The following is a 15,481-nucleotide window of genomic DNA, read 5'->3' as shown; positions in this document are numbered from 1 at the left end:
CATGTCGCCAGTCCCTTGCTGGCCCAACCCAGTGTTACAGTGGCTCATTCCAGGATTTGCTACTCAGACAAGGAGAGAAGAGCGAAACACAGTCCAGAAGAAGAAAGCTGCCAGTGCAAGGGCTGAGTGAGCCCACAAAGTTAGAGGGAGCACAGTCCATAAGCCCACCCTCACCTTTCACACCAACTGCAGGTTTGTGGTTTCCCAAGACCACCTTCAGTGTTGATCATTCACTAGCAAGACTCAGAACGCACCGAAAGCTGTTATACTCAAGGTCATAGTTTACAGAAGGGAAAGGATGTGGATGAAAATAAGCCAAGGAAGCATGGGGCCAATTCCAGGAAAGTTCCAAATGCAGAGTTTCCATTGTCCTCTTCCCATGGAGCTGTGGACAGTGTTACTTTCCCAACATCCATGTGTGACAACATGCACAGAGTATTCTCAACCAGAGAAGCTCCCCCAAGCCTTGGCCTCCAGAGTTTTTATTGGGGCTCCATCCTATAGATACAGCTGTCTGCCCACATGGCTGATCTCAGCCCCTCTGGACATTGAATTGACACTACGTGACCCAAAGCATCCACCCTAAGTCATGTTGTTAGTTTATCTGACATGACCCAACATCCCCAAGCAAACAAAAACACTCACATATGACATTCCGAGGCCTTAGAGATTATTTCCCAGAAGCCGAGGACAAACAGCAGACCTCTTTGGGGCAAAAGGTTAAATTCTTCACTATGCAGAGTCCAGCATAGACACCCTTCCTGACCCTTACTACCCCCACTTCAGCATGCTGGGAAATGCATGAACTTGGAGCCAGACAGGGCTGTGCAGGATCGGCCATTATCCGTGTATAACCTCACCAGTCACTCACGTCTCTAAGCCCCAGTTTTCTCCTTTGGAAAGTGGAGATGCGAATGCCTAGCCCTTGCAGTGTTTGTGTGGATTAGAGTTGATGTTTTTAATGTACTTAATATAAAGCTGATGTGTGGTAGATACCCAGTAAATTGAATAGCCTTTTCCTATTCTTCAATTCTTTTTTTACCTCTCTTTCTCTCTCCCTCTCCCCAGCTCCACTCCCTTCCTCCCTCCCTCCCTGCCTCCCTCCCTCCCTCCTCACTTATGCTCTCTTCTTTTCCAACCTTGCATCTTCTCTCAGGATAGGAGGATGTCACTTCACTGCAGTGTGACTAAGGAAACGCCAAATTCAAGGGACGCAGATTCCTGCAGCAGCCTTGGCATACACTGCCCCCATAGACAGGCCCTACCAGTGTCTACTGAACAAAGCTAGCTGTCCAGGGCTGGAATAAACAGGACCTAACACGTTGTAATGACTTAGCTCCACTCCAGATCTGGTGTAAATTGAAGACGAAAATATGTTTTCTAAAAATACCTGGGCTGCTACAGATGTCTGGGCCTGTTTCACCTTTGGTTACACAACAGTCCTGCCTGGGCTTCTCTTCTGGGCTCACAGGGAAGGTTGGGCTCACATGCCAGGAAACTTCCCTAAGAATAGCCCTGCCCTCCTCACTAGCATTAGCACAGCCCACCCACTGTACAGACAAAGAGTCTAAAGCACCCAAGAGGAACACTGACCATGTTATGAAGCAAGGTCTTATCGAGACCGCAACTTGCGTCATCCTGAGTTAGGCTTGTGCGGCTCTCAGCAGCTCTCCTGATGCTGCCTGGAATTGTTCTGTGGTTTGGGAAAAGGCAAACCTTCCCCCAGACCCCTATTCTGTGATTGAGATCAGCCTTCCATGTACACTTTCCCCAAAAATACCTTCTCCTACAGAGCTACAATCATGAATAAGAAAAAGTCCGGCTTTAGGGTCTCAGTTGTCTCACTGTTGAAGATCTGAGTCACAGATTTTGCTGTTTTCTTCCCTGCATCTCTTCCCATGAACGTGGCATTGGCGATGATCAATGATAAGGCGCCTGCACATTTGCTGCCTGAGAATCCCATGATGAGCCTGTGACGTAGCCCCAGCAATTAGAGCTGCGTACGATAAATGCTGGTGCATTGCCCTTATTTTACCTGCTAGGTCTAGAGAGAGAAAGTCACTTCTCTGAGTTCCCAGATGTTCTTAGTGAGCACAGAGAGTGACTGAATAATCTAGGGTAATCCGTGAAGACTAAACTGCAGTGCATGTAAGCAAACATTTTGCTTTCTACACATTCAGGCTATTTTCATGCCTGACCTCTCTTATTTAGCGTCCAAGTCAACTAATTTTTCAATCTTGATTTTTTTTTAAATTATCAAATCAGAGGAGTAGGTCCTCTTCCTTAATTCATTAACTCAACAGATATTTACTAAGTGCCTCCTACACACAAGGAACTCTTCTAGGCAATCTAAAAAATGAAATGGACAAAAATTCATGGCCTTCAGTCGTTTATATTTTGGTAGTGGGGAGCAAACAATAAGCAAACAAAAAGTAGTAAAAACATGTTCTATCAAATGATGATAAATGGTTTGGAGAAAAAAAATGTAAGGAAAAATGATAAAGAGTGTTGGGGCCTACAGGGCTTGTGGTTTTAAGTATTAAATTGGTCAGGGAAGTCCCCAGTGAAAAGATGACATTTGAGCAGAAACAGGGTGATCAAGGGATCCCGGGGAGCATCAAGACAGATTCTTGGGCTTTAAGGTGTCATATGGCAGGAGTGCCCTCAAAACAAGTATGAGGCCATCATAGTTGGAGCAGACTGAGCCAGGAGGGGAGGGGGCTTAGAAAGGTGGTCAGAGGTGAGAGGAGGGGCCACAATACACAGGGCCTTCTGTGGTGACTACAGGTAACTAAAGAATACAAACACAAAGAATTTAGTTATGTTTTTTACTCTGAGTGTATGGGAAGCCATTGGAGAGTTTTGAGAGGCGTTGTGAAATCACTTGATTTCTATTTTTTCAGAATGACTGTAGCTACTCTGTTAAGAACAGGCTCCAAGGATCCAGGGTAGAAGTGCAACCAGTTAGGAGTTGATTGCAGCAAGCCGGTTAAGAGGTGATGACGGCTCAGACCAGCGTATATCAGAGGAGGTGGAGAGAAGTGGTCAGACTCTGTAAATACAGCTGACCCTTGAATGACTCAGGTTTGAACTGTGCGGGTCCACTTATACGTGGATTTTTTTCAATAGTAAATACTACAGTACTACACCATCCACAGCTGGTTGGATGTATGGATACAGAAACACAATCACAGAGGAATTACGCACCCCAGGGGCTGGTTATTCGACTGCGTGAAGGGACAGTGCCCCTAACTCCCGCTTTGTTTCAAAGGTCAATTGTATATTGAGGTAGAGGTTTCCTGATTGATTATATGTGATTGGTTAATGGGGTACAATAGAGAGAGACAGAAAGATCGAGAGAAATAAGAATGACACAAAAGTATTTGGCCAACAACTGGAAGGATGGAGTTGTAATTTGGGAACAAATTATGATTAACCTCTCTCTGCCTCCTTTTTCTCATCTGCCAAATGGGTCAATTAATTAAAATGTGAAAGGTAAATGAGTTGTTACAAGCAAATGGCTTAGAATTATTCCTGGTATGTAAAAATCAAGTGTTAGCTACTAATCTCAGGATTATCCTCCTTTCCCTGCTTACTTCCTTCAGAGAACTAAGCACAGTCGGCTATGATCTTGTTTACTTTTCTTTGTCATCTATCCCCTCCACCGAAATAGAAGCCTCGTGAGGGGAAAGATCTCATCGGCCAAGCTCATGCCATATCGTCAGCTTCTACAACACTGTTTCAACTTTAATATATGCTTGGTAAATACTTACGAGTAGAAGCATGAAAGGCTATAACACCCAGCCTGCATTTCTCGTGATATCTCTGCTTGACATCTGTCTGTTTCATGCACTCACACTTGTCCATTTGCAGCTTAGAAAATGGCACTAAGGAGGGCCTTTTTAAAAGGTAGATCACGCTTAGGCTAAATAGTTCCCTCAGAGAAGTCTCTGTACTATGCCTTGATGAAGAGAAAAGTTCTACCGAAGTGCTGCCATCAACAGGAGCTCCGAGATTCCAGGCACCACAATCTACGCTGCTCCTTCTGAAGCTGAAATCAATGCATCCAGTTCTTTAATTAGCAGAGCTGTTGCCCTGCCTGTACCCCGTTTCTGCTGTCAAGATGTCGCACGTCTCTGGGCTGGCTGCCTGTCCCAAGATGGTTTAGCTCTCTGTGCATGGCTGAGGAAGGCAGGAAAAGGGCAAGGAGCCAATTAGATTGAAATGGAATCTGGTCTTTGGCGGCCCCTGTCAGGGTAAAGAGTTTTGGATGTTCCCAAAGATGACAGATGTTTCTTTATTTGAGCTGATCTCAGAGGTTAGAGGTCATTTGTAAATAAGATTTTGTCCATTTGGCCTGGCAAGTCCTGTTCTTCTTGCCTTATTTTTTTTTTAATCCCTGAGTCTTTTTCTCTGTGTTTTGACGTGTTTGCTGTCCACAGAAAGGCTGTTTGGTCTGTAATGAATATTTCATATTCTTGGGAGCAGCTGAAATAGCAATCAAATTCAGTGAGGGTGCCAGTGATCAGCTGACATGGTGCTAAGACAACCCACTGGGAAGGATAACATAGAGCAACTGGGGTACTGAATGAATGAATGAGTGAGAAAATGAGTGAAGCCTCAAAATTTATTTCCTCTGATTTTAGCTGAGAGGAGAGGAAGTAACCTAAATTCTATTATTTAGTCTTTCTGTTGTTGGTCTAAGAAATTTAGTCTTTATATAGATGATATTCCGTGGAATATAATCTTCAAGTAAATAACCCGTTCTGATTATAAACACAAATTTTAATCCAAATCAGGGAACTTTTCTAACTTATAACTTTCTAACTTATAACTTTCTTATAAGTCAATGGACTTATAAGTATCCACAAACTGTCTTTGTGTATATATATTTACATATGAAATATAAATGTATATATTTATATATATAAGTTAGCAACCACTTAAAAAAGAAACATTTAGTATGGGGCAGTCATTGCTCCAATGTTTTAGAAATTGTTTCTCATGTAATCCCTACAACCCTAGGAGGTAGATATTATTACTATCTCCACACAAATAAGGTCACTGAGATACTAAAAGGATAAGTAGGACTTAGAGCTAGGGAGTGGCAGAGCTGGGGTACTACTCAGGTAGTCTGGATCAAATTGTATACATGATGTCATGATAGGTCAAGGAGAAAGCATGGATGTGGAGTTGTTTTTCAGTTTTGTTTTATAAAGGAGGGTATATTGAAAGAAATCAGAGCATCTCATAGACTCTAAGGGCAAGAAAGCAGCTACCCCCACAAAGAGTAGAACCAGAGGTCAAGTCATCAGGAAGCCCTGCAGCCATCTATCTGGCCTCTTAGAGTTTCTGTGTGTCTTCTCTGCAAGACTGTCCTATGAACCCATCCATCAGCTCGGACATGGCTCGTTATAGCTGATCAAAACACAGCTTGAGCTTCCTAAGCTTAATCTCCAGAAGCTTCATTGGAAATCTTGGTTTGCACTGTAGCAGCCTGTTCGGAACTCCCCATTCCACTTTCCTTCCTTCATGCCATCATACTCATGGCAATGGGCTTGGGCCAAGAAGAGGCAAAAGTGTGAACTTTAGCCTAGGGGTGACAGTGTTGAAGATCTAGCAGAACCCATTTTATATCTTGAACCTCATTTCAGTATTCCATCAGTATTATGCATTAGGTCAGTATCGCCATAATTGCCTATGAAATCTCATTGCTCAGGAAGTGTTAACATTTGGTGGGGAGCAGAATATACCATCTCCAGAATGCGCCACTTTGGCACATGGATTATTTTGAGCTGAAGACAATTCGGGCCCAGCAAACTCAGAGCTTTTTACCTCCCCCTTAACCGCCTAAAAGAATTTTAGGGGCTTCCCTGGTGGTGCAGTGGTTGAGAGTCCGCCTGCCGATGCAGGGGACACAGGTTTGAGCCCCGGTCCAGGAAGATCCCACATGCCGCGGAGCAGCTGGGCCCGTGAGCCATGGCCGCTGAGCCTGCGCGTCCGGAGCCTGTGCTCCGCAACGGGAGAGGCCACAACAGTGAGAGGCCCGCATACCGCAAAAAAAAAAAAAAAAAAAAAAAAAAGAATTTTAGATAGACGGCTATATCAGGAAGAGAACTATTACCAGAGATAACTTCTTATACCAGAAAGACTCATTTGGATGGCAGGGCAAACATTTGTTGACCAAACATTTGCTCGTTTCATCTTCCTGTGAATTGTCTTCCTCCCTTCTAAAGCCCCAGATCCCTTACCCCTTCTCCTTAGCTCAGGATGGTATGTAAGCCTCAGTCACCTGACTGCTGGGGAGTCTCATCTTTACAGGCCTCTCATACGTACAAAACTTGTTTTTCTCCTGTTAATCTGTCATGTGTCAATTTAATTATTAGACCAGCCAAAGAACCTAAAAAGGAAGAAGGGGAAAGTTTTCCACCACTACATGTTCCATAAGGAGCGAGCACCACTGTCCATGGATCCCTAGGTGTTCTGATGCATCCTATCCTGTGATTCAAAGAGATCACTGTGTGTGTGCTGTCCCCAACTTAGAAGGCCCGACTGGCAACTTTCCACATTCATACTGTTCTTATCACAAGTCACACACACACACTCTTAGTCCTTAGCACCCATAACTTGTGTTAAAACTGGCCTACTTACTACAACCAATGTAGTCGCTCATGCCAATTATCAGCTGAGTGAATCGGCAGAACAATAATTAGAAAAAGCAATGAACCCACACACCTACGGTCAATTAATCTTTGAAGGAGGCAAGACTATACAATGGAGAAAAGACAGTCTCTTCAGCAAGTGGTGTTGAGAAAGCTGGACAGCCACACGTAAATCAATGAAGTTAGAACACTCCCTAATACCATCCCGTGTGGAATCTAAAACATGACACAGATGAACATATTTACGAAACAGGAACAGACTCACAGACATAGAAAACAAAGTTACAGTTACCCAAGAAGAAAGGAGGTGGGGGAGGGATAAATTAAGAGTTTGGAATTAGCAGATCCAAACTATTATATATAAAATAGATAAATAACAAGGTCCTACTGTGTAGCACAAGGAAGTGTATTCAGTATCCTGTAGTAAACCATAAGGGAAAAGAACATGGGGGAAAAAAAAAGAAAAAGCAATGCGCTAAGTCATGAGGTGGAATAAGTTTTGATCGCATGGCTTTACGTGCAGACATGCAAATCATATACTTTTCCACCAAAGCAACAATTTTTACCAAGACAATATCTCTCTGAAAAGCTAACAGCACTTGTGGTGAGATATCAAAGGCGAGTTTCTAGCATGAGTTTAAGGATACTTTGAGATTTCAAGGCTATAAACTCAGGGGGAAAATATAAATGCATAAAAGAAGCAAAAGAAGAATCTTCAAGAGATCTGAGCTGAAACTCTTGAAGAGGGTAGTCATTGCAGAGTATTTTACATCACAAAACAAGGATCAAGATTTCCTGGTCAAAGCCTGATTGCAGAGGTTTTTCAGGCATATTGACTCATAAGAAAAGTTTGAGTTGATTTTCATTTGAATTCAATTCAAAGGACCCTGGAGCAAAAAAGAGTGCTTAGGAAGCTTGTTAGAGGGATATTTGCCAAAAAAGGAAGCCAGCGCTTGCATTTCAGCCTTCATTGCTCTCAGATTTTTATAAAGCCTCTTTAAGAACAGAAAGAAGAAAATACAATGTAGCCTTTACATTCCCTATTTGATTTTTGCTTCTTAATAAATGTTTGCAAAAGTATGCATTTGGGGGTTGCTTTTTCCTTCGTTTATGTTCAAGATTAATGTTGGTATTTTTAGAGTATACCACGTTTCCATAGGGTAATACCAATTCGCAGCGTCACTCCTCTGGGAAATAAGGACTTACATTAAGTCAACTAGATTTGCCAGCAGAAAACCATTAGATTAGGAGCTGCAGCTTAAATATATTCAGAGTAGCCATAAGATCACCTGTGCCTTGGGAGGAGTTATGGGAACATGCCAGAATCTTTCCTTAAGGAGAGATGTAACTTCTTTACTGCCATTTTTTGATGTTGCAACTCAGTCTGTCAAAGGGGAAAAGTCTGGCCACCGCAGTAGTAGAAGTATAGACTTTGGAGCCCAAGAGACCCGCATTTAAATCCTAACTGGGCTCCTTATGATATGTTTGATCTTCAAGAGCCCACTTAACCTCTTCACTGTGAAATGGTAAGGAGAATACCTACCTTGCAAGGTGACGGTAAGTTTTAGAGATAATATACTTAACAACACCTGGCACATAAGATAGACCAAATAAATTGTGACCATAGTTATTTTGTTTTTGATGATGAGATTCATGATGTTTTTATTAGAGCTTTGGGATCATTTTCAAACAGCCTCCTGGCTCTTTACCTGTGGATCTCTGGAGTACGCCATACGATTCCAGTGCATTGTTATAAATCCCTGTTTTTATTTTGTAATTCATCTCAATTCTGCTCAGCTGTGGGCATGATGCTGGGGCAAAGTGTGCAAACACAAATAATGCCTTGTCCTCAAGGAACTTAAACGAAATTTGTGTTTATTGTGCTGAGTGCTCAGCCCCAGCTCAGAGGACACCAGCGGACCTCAGTCCTCTTGAGTTTACTTGTTTGTTTGTTTGTTCATTTGTTTATTCAGCAAACATTTATGTTCCTACCGTATGCCAGCAGCATCTCAGATCTTGTACCAGACACAGTCTCCTCAAGGAGCTCTCTAGAGGGGAAGCAGAGGGAACAGGCCGTGAGAGCACAAGTAATTGGTACTGTGCCCTGCTTAAAACTCAGGGAGAAATGACAGTGGGGACGTCAGTGTAGGCACACTCTTCCTGGCCAGGGTTCTACCCTGAGTACCTGGCTGATTCCTACCCTGTGGCAGCAACACTGTGACTAATGAAAGCCCCTTGAGAAGCCCCCCTTATTTATTTGGCTTCTAGACCAAGTCCCCGCTCTGAGCAGTTAGCTTTCTCCTTCATCTCAGCCTGGCCCTCCATGGCCCTTCCAAACTGAGACCCCTACCAACCATAGGAAAACCCAGCCTGTTTTTCCATCCCGATCCTAGCATCCCACCTTATGCTTGGCATCTTGCTTTGGCTACATCCCAGAGAGCCCTTCTTAGAAGTTCTAGCAGGAGATGGGGCAGGGGAGTGATTGGACATCAGAAGAGCTGGTTACAAGCCCAGGTCCAGAGGCCAGACAGGTGTGGCTTCCAATCTGGACTCTGCCCCTGTGGACTGTGGGGTTTTCAGAAAGATAGGCAAACTCTCTGAGCCCTATTTCCTCTTCTGTCACATGGAAATAACAGTAGTTCTTAGCTGCCAGGGCTCTTGTGGATTAAATAAGTTAATGCTTGCCAAGGCCATAGCTTAGTGTTTGACATTTGATAAGCCCTCAACCAATTTATTCCTGTTGAAGCAGGCACACTCCGAAATTGCTGCAGTTTGGAACAAACTGCCGTAAGTTCAGAGAGGGCTTGAGCTTTGAACCGGGGAGATGGCTCTGGGGGATCTCTCCCCTTCTCTAGAAAAAGAGAGGAAAATGAGAAGGAGTGAATGAATCACGCAGAAGAAGAGGGAGAGCATTGAAAACATACCTACATGCCCAAAAGGCACACCCGGCCTTACCCTCCACCCAAATTATTGCAATTTAACTGTCATTTTTGCTTCAGATTTTTTTTTTAAAGTTGAGATACAGTTGAAGTTTATTGTGTATCCTCCCACTCCCCTCCTTCTCCAAACATAACTGTTGTCCTAAATTTGGTATTAATTATTCCCATGCATGTTTTTATATCATAATAAGTATGTATAAATCTATAAACAGTATATCACATTCTTTTAAACCCTATATAAGTGGCACTTCCGATAGAAACTCTTTGTTGCCTACTCAGTATTATTTATTAGTCGACCTACTTCGATATTTACTTTTCTTCTTTGCAGAACAAGTAGTTTGTTCTGGGCAACACTGCATCCAGCTAAAGGCCTGCATTTCCCACCTTCACTTGCTGCTAGAGAGGTAGCTAGTGAGATGAAGGTGAAGGTCATTGGCCAGTGTTTCTGGAATGACCCTTTGAAGAGACTCAGCTGCCAGGTGTACCCTCGCCCTTCCTCCCGTTTTCCTCCTTCCTACCTGAAATATGAGTGATGTGGATGAAGCTCCAGTAGCTCTTTGGTTTATAAGACACCTGGAGGTTGGACACCAGTGCTAAACATGGTGGAGCAGAAAGGCCTGCGTCCCTCATTACCCTGGAGCTTGTGTATCAGCCAGCCTTGGAGACCTACCTCTAGATTTGTTTTGTGTCATGACTAAATATCCTGGTTAAGGCACGTTTTGTTACTGTGGTTAAATGCAGTTGAAGCTAAGCCTAATCATAACTAACCAGAGAATCAGAGAATCATACTGTATGTATCGTCTTCCAAATTGAATTTTTGTTCAACATTATATTTTCATTGCTCAGCCTTCTATTTATTTTACAAGACAGGTATAGGGTTTAACGCACCCATTCTGGAATTAGACAGGCTGGGTCACAGCCCAACTCTGGCACTGACAGCTATGAGACCTTGGGTAACTGCTTAAACTTCTCTGTATCTTAGTTTGCTCATCTATAAAATGGGAATGATAATAGTACCCTTATCACAGGATTGGCAAGGGAATTAAATGAGTTAATAGTCACATGCAAAGTGCTTACAATTGTACCTACAGCAACATGATAAGTAAACCTGTAGAGACTTATGAACTATTACTTTGCAGCTTATTGATGGTGATATGGTTCGAGTTTAACCGCCATATAATATTCCATTTTATAAACATGCTATAATTTATTTTTTTATTGTATGTTTGATGGATTTTTAAGTTGTTTCCAGTTTTTAACTTTTACTAAATGATGGTGCATTGAACATTTCTGAATATGTCTCCTTCTGTACACGTGTGCGAGTTTCTCCAGGGTATCTACCTAGAAGTGGAAATGCTCAGTCCAGGGCCATGTGCGCTTTCCACCTGGCTTGATAAAGTTAATTTGCTTTCCCAAGTGGTCATAACAATCTGTCTAAGAAAGTGCCCATTACAGCTCATCTTCCCCAAATCCCAACATAATTCGACTTCTTATTTTTTGCCCATCTGATGTTGTAGCAAGGTATCACTTTGTTGTTGTTTAAATTTGTATTTCCCTGATCAGTAGTGAAGCTGGAAATAATTTCATGTGATTTGGGGGCGTTTGGGTGCTCTCTTCTGTGAACAACCTGTTCTTATCATCTCTCATTCTTCTTCAGGGTTGTTTGCCTTTTCCTTTTTGAATTTGTATCTATAATAATGTTACAAAAATATCTTCCCAATCTGTGACTTGTCTTTCCACATTCTTTAGGACATAGAAATTTTAATATAGTCAAATTTATCAAACTTTAATTATTGATGTCTGTGCCTTAAGGTCATAGGGGTTTTCTCCTATATTTTGTTTTAAGTTCCTCTCCCCATGAGGGGAGTCTTGGCTGCACCTGTGATTGTTTTTTGTACGTGCAGTGTGAAATAGAAATTGGTTGCTTCTGTATGAGCTAACAGTGATCTCAACACTATTGATTGAGCAGTCCGCCCGCCCACACTGATTTGTAAGGCTACCTCTGTCACTCATTGAGGCCCCATATGTACACGAGTCTGTTGCCCAGCTCTCTGGTGTGTATCATCTGTCTGCTTGCTATCCTAGTGCCAGTGCGCACTGCCTGAATCTCAGTCTCTAAAGGGTCTTTAGTCCATGAGAACCCTGGTTTTTTGGCCTCGTGCAGATAAATCAAATCATAGTTAGGATGGATTTTCCCCTGTTCAGACAGCTCTTCCAGCTTTATGTAGGACAAGTCTCAGTGCCACAGGGACACAGCAGAAGGGAGAAATAGGTTTAACTCAAACTTGCACCTTCCCTCTCTTCTCAATACATACCCTGTGGTGTTTCAGACTCCAAAACCCATACGTGCATCCTGCCACCATCAGAGTTTACTCTACATGATGCTGTAGTCAACAGTACCCCCCAACTCTACTTGATAGCAGAACCATTTTGTCTTTCTAATGGTCCAAAGAAAGGGAAAGGTGCCTAGATGCAATATTTATAGCCTGGATAGTTATGAAGCACTTGGGACAGGAACCATTATACTGGAGATGTAAAACATCACCAAATCCCCACACGCACAACTCTAAAAAGGTTGAGAAAATTGGAACTAAATTATCTGCTTACCAGATGGAGTGTTATCTCCTTGGCTCTTTCATAAAAGGCCAGAATGAAGTGATTAGGAGGTGGGAAGAAGAGTGAGTGTAGCTACCTACATGTGTTAATTTGCTTTTATCTCAAATTTCTGTATCAGAATAATAGGCCAAACAAAGTGCCTCAGAGAGAATGCTGATTTTGCTTTATTAATCAGGTAACAAAACCCCTGCAACACCCTAAGTAAATGTTTAAATGGTTGCCAACCCCCCCCTGGGCACCAGGAAATGTCAGTGGGTCTGCTTCAGCAGCCTCAATCAGAATTCAATCAGACAAGAACATAAAAAGCAAGGCCCAGTGGTTTTTCTAAACATCCAGGATCTCTCACCAAGGACTGAGGTTTAATGGAGAGGGGAGAATTGGGCCTCGGGGACCAAGTCTTCAGAAGGGGTAAATTTCCTGGAGAAGTGCGCAGCCCCCAAGCCCCATCAAGCCGTCCAGCCAGGGAACGTCACTCTGCCGTTCTCTTTCCAGCTGATCATGGCTGATTGGTTTATCACTGTGCTGCTTCTCCCCTATCTCCACGGGCCTTTGCCATTTAAGGCAGAAGAGTATTTAAATGGTGAAACCCGTTTTCCTACTTTCTTCCCATTTCTTTTTTGTCTATTTTCTCTCTCCTGCTGTCTCTGGGTTTATGATCTCACCATAGGAAACCACAGTCAGTTTCTCCTTTACAACCTTGTAGATCTCCATTCACTCACCCGATATTAGCAAACTTCTTTACTGTGGGAAACAAACATTAACAACTGTGGTCTATTATTCTTCGCAAAGCCGTATGTGGATCTGTGTGCCCCTATCCTGAAGGTAAATTGTGCATATTACCAAAAAAAGAAAAAGAGTATGTGATGTTGTCACATGCCAATGTAAAGTCTCTGTCCAGAAATGTGCTCGCTTGCAGTTTACTGGGTCTTAAAATAGCCAGAGAACCTTTCAGAGTCTGAAATGAGGCAAGAAGCTTGTGATTAGCTCTTCTCAAGAGTCCAAAGTTACTGCCCTGAAGAGCTAGCCCCCTGCCCACCCACACCAGCTCAGGGCTCTACCATAGTGGGAGAGATAGAAGGAGTGTGGGTCGCATGAGAAAGTCACTTAGTATCGTTTCAGATAGGAATAGAAGGATATGAAAACAAACAATCCACCAACAAATATTTAACCGATTGAGTCTCTTGCTGCCAGTGATCAAGTACTGTGGCACTTGGGTCAAGCTCTGTATTTTTCTCTAATTTGAAATGCTTTGTAACTTGAGAAATTGTAAAATGCCAAGGTAAAACCCAAATAAAGTTTGTAGTTTAATTAATTGTAGTGTACGGACACTAATTTCTCATTTTGACAAATGTACCCTGGTTTTGTAACGTTAGGAGAATCTCGGGTGAAGGAAATCTCTACTATCTTTGCAACTCTTCTGTAAACCTAAAATTATTCCAAAATCAAAAGTTTATTTTCAAACAAACAATCACAGGGCAATCACAGATGTCTAAAATTATAGGAATAAACATAAATGGCTCACACTGACATAGAAAAACCAAAAGCCATTTGTCCAGCCTATACATTAGGGAACTGATGTCAGCTCTACCGCTGATTATTTTTGTGACCTTAAGCACGTCACCTAACCTCTCTTCTTTTTATTTATGATTCCAGAGAAAAAGGGCAATCAGATTGATCTGCAAAATATGGAAAAGTTCAGAATTATCCACAGCCATACCCTCCAAGGCATGATTTCAACAAATATGAAAATTCAGTAGCAGCAGATTTACTTCTGCACATCTAGTCGACCCAGGCAATTTCAGTTCTGGTATATGCAAATATCACGTCATTTCTAACAGAACAAGGAACTAAAGAGGAAGAAGATGGTACATTGGAAGTAGAGATGGGAGTGACATAATACTGAAAGATAAAGAATACTGAAAGCATGAGAATTGCGATCTTAGAACCGCACCCTGGGCCTGTAGGGAAAGCCTTGGCTGAGAGGTATGAGAGCATTTTGTTACAAGCACTTTGATCAGAATTCCTTCTGAGCAGAGTGAAGGACATGTAACACTGTGTTATGGGAAGGTAGTTTCAGAAGCACGTCCCCAATAATTTGCCCATCTCAAAAACCCAGTCATTCAGAGTCTCTGAGATCTGAGGAGCCAGAAATCAAAAGCTCTGAGCCATAAATCAACAATGTTGTTTTCATGCTTCATAACAGATGCTAGTGACAAACAAAATTAATTTCAAGTTTCTCGTGTTAGCTGAGGCAAGCATTAAAATGTTCCAGGGAGCAGATTCTGCGTGAAATTGTGCCATACCTATGATTATTTTAAAAGATAAATGTCATTGATATTGACACACTACCTTGATTGCTTTGTTCAAAATATTTTTTATTACACTCTCAAACTTGGTCGCAAGGAAGAAGAACTTCTACTATGAGTTCTGAAGTTCCTTAACCACAGGTTCTCCTAAAGGGGCATATTGAGGAACTTAACACCTACAGCTGGGGAGAACCAGTATAATACAGACTCAGTCTACCTCAAAGGATTATTTGGAGGGTAGTGTGGAATATAGTCATACCTCATTTTATTGCACTTCTCAGATACTGCGTTTTTTACAGATTGAAGGCTTGTGGCACATCTGCTTCGAGCGAGTCTACCGATGCCACTTTTCCAATGGCATTTGCTCACTTCGTGTCTCTGTGTCACATTTTGGTAATTCTCCCAATATCTCAAACCTTTTCATTACAGTTCATTATGGTGACCTGTGATCAGTGATCTTTTATGTTACTATTGTATTTGTTTTGGGGCGCCACGAACCACACCCATATAAGACATTGAACTTGATTGTTACTACATAAACTTAGCTGATAAAGCAGTGGCAGGACTTGAGAGGACAGACTCCAGTTTTGAAAGACGTTCTACTGTGGGTAAAATGCTATCAAGCAGCACTTCATGCTACAGAGAAATCGTGTGCAGCAAACTTCATTGTTCTTTTTAAGAAACTTGTACAGCCACCCTAACTTTCAGCAAGCACGACCCTGATCGGTCAGCAGCCATCGACATAATGCTCTTGCATATTTAATAGACTACAATGTAGTACAAACATAACTTCAAATGCCCTGGGAAACCAAAAAATTCATGTGACTCACTTTATTTTGCAACATTCACTTTATTGTGGTGATCTGGAACTGAACCTGTAATATCTCTAAGGGTATGCTTGTAATAGAGTTGAAGTTCTTTGAAATTTTTAAAAATAATATTGATATACACGTTTTTT

At 42.2% G+C, this 15,481-nt stretch overlaps 1 protein-coding gene across 1 annotated transcript in view; it reads left to right on the top strand.

Moving 5' to 3' along the window:
* Positions 1-1,080: 1,080 nt before the first annotated feature.
* ATP10B (ATPase phospholipid transporting 10B (putative)) overlaps positions 1,081-15,481 on the top strand; it is a 157,901-nt gene continuing 143,500 nt past the window's right edge. Inside the window, exon 1 of the mRNA XM_089909632.1 lies at positions 1,081-3,761. Within this exon, the coding sequence (XP_089765758.1) occupies positions 3,755-3,761 (7 nt within the window). The 5' untranslated portion in view covers positions 1,081-3,754. The remainder of the gene's footprint in view (positions 3,762-15,481) is intronic.

Source organism: Delphinapterus leucas, chromosome 3 (genome assembly GCF_059928025.1).
Source record: "Delphinapterus leucas isolate spDelLeu-1000000601 "Yukka" chromosome 3, BTC_Dleu_Yukka2, whole genome shotgun sequence".
NCBI lineage: Eukaryota > Metazoa > Chordata > Mammalia > Artiodactyla > Monodontidae > Delphinapterus > Delphinapterus leucas.
Note: the sequence above shows the minus strand (reverse complement) of the source record. Positions and strands in the feature narration are given on the sequence as shown.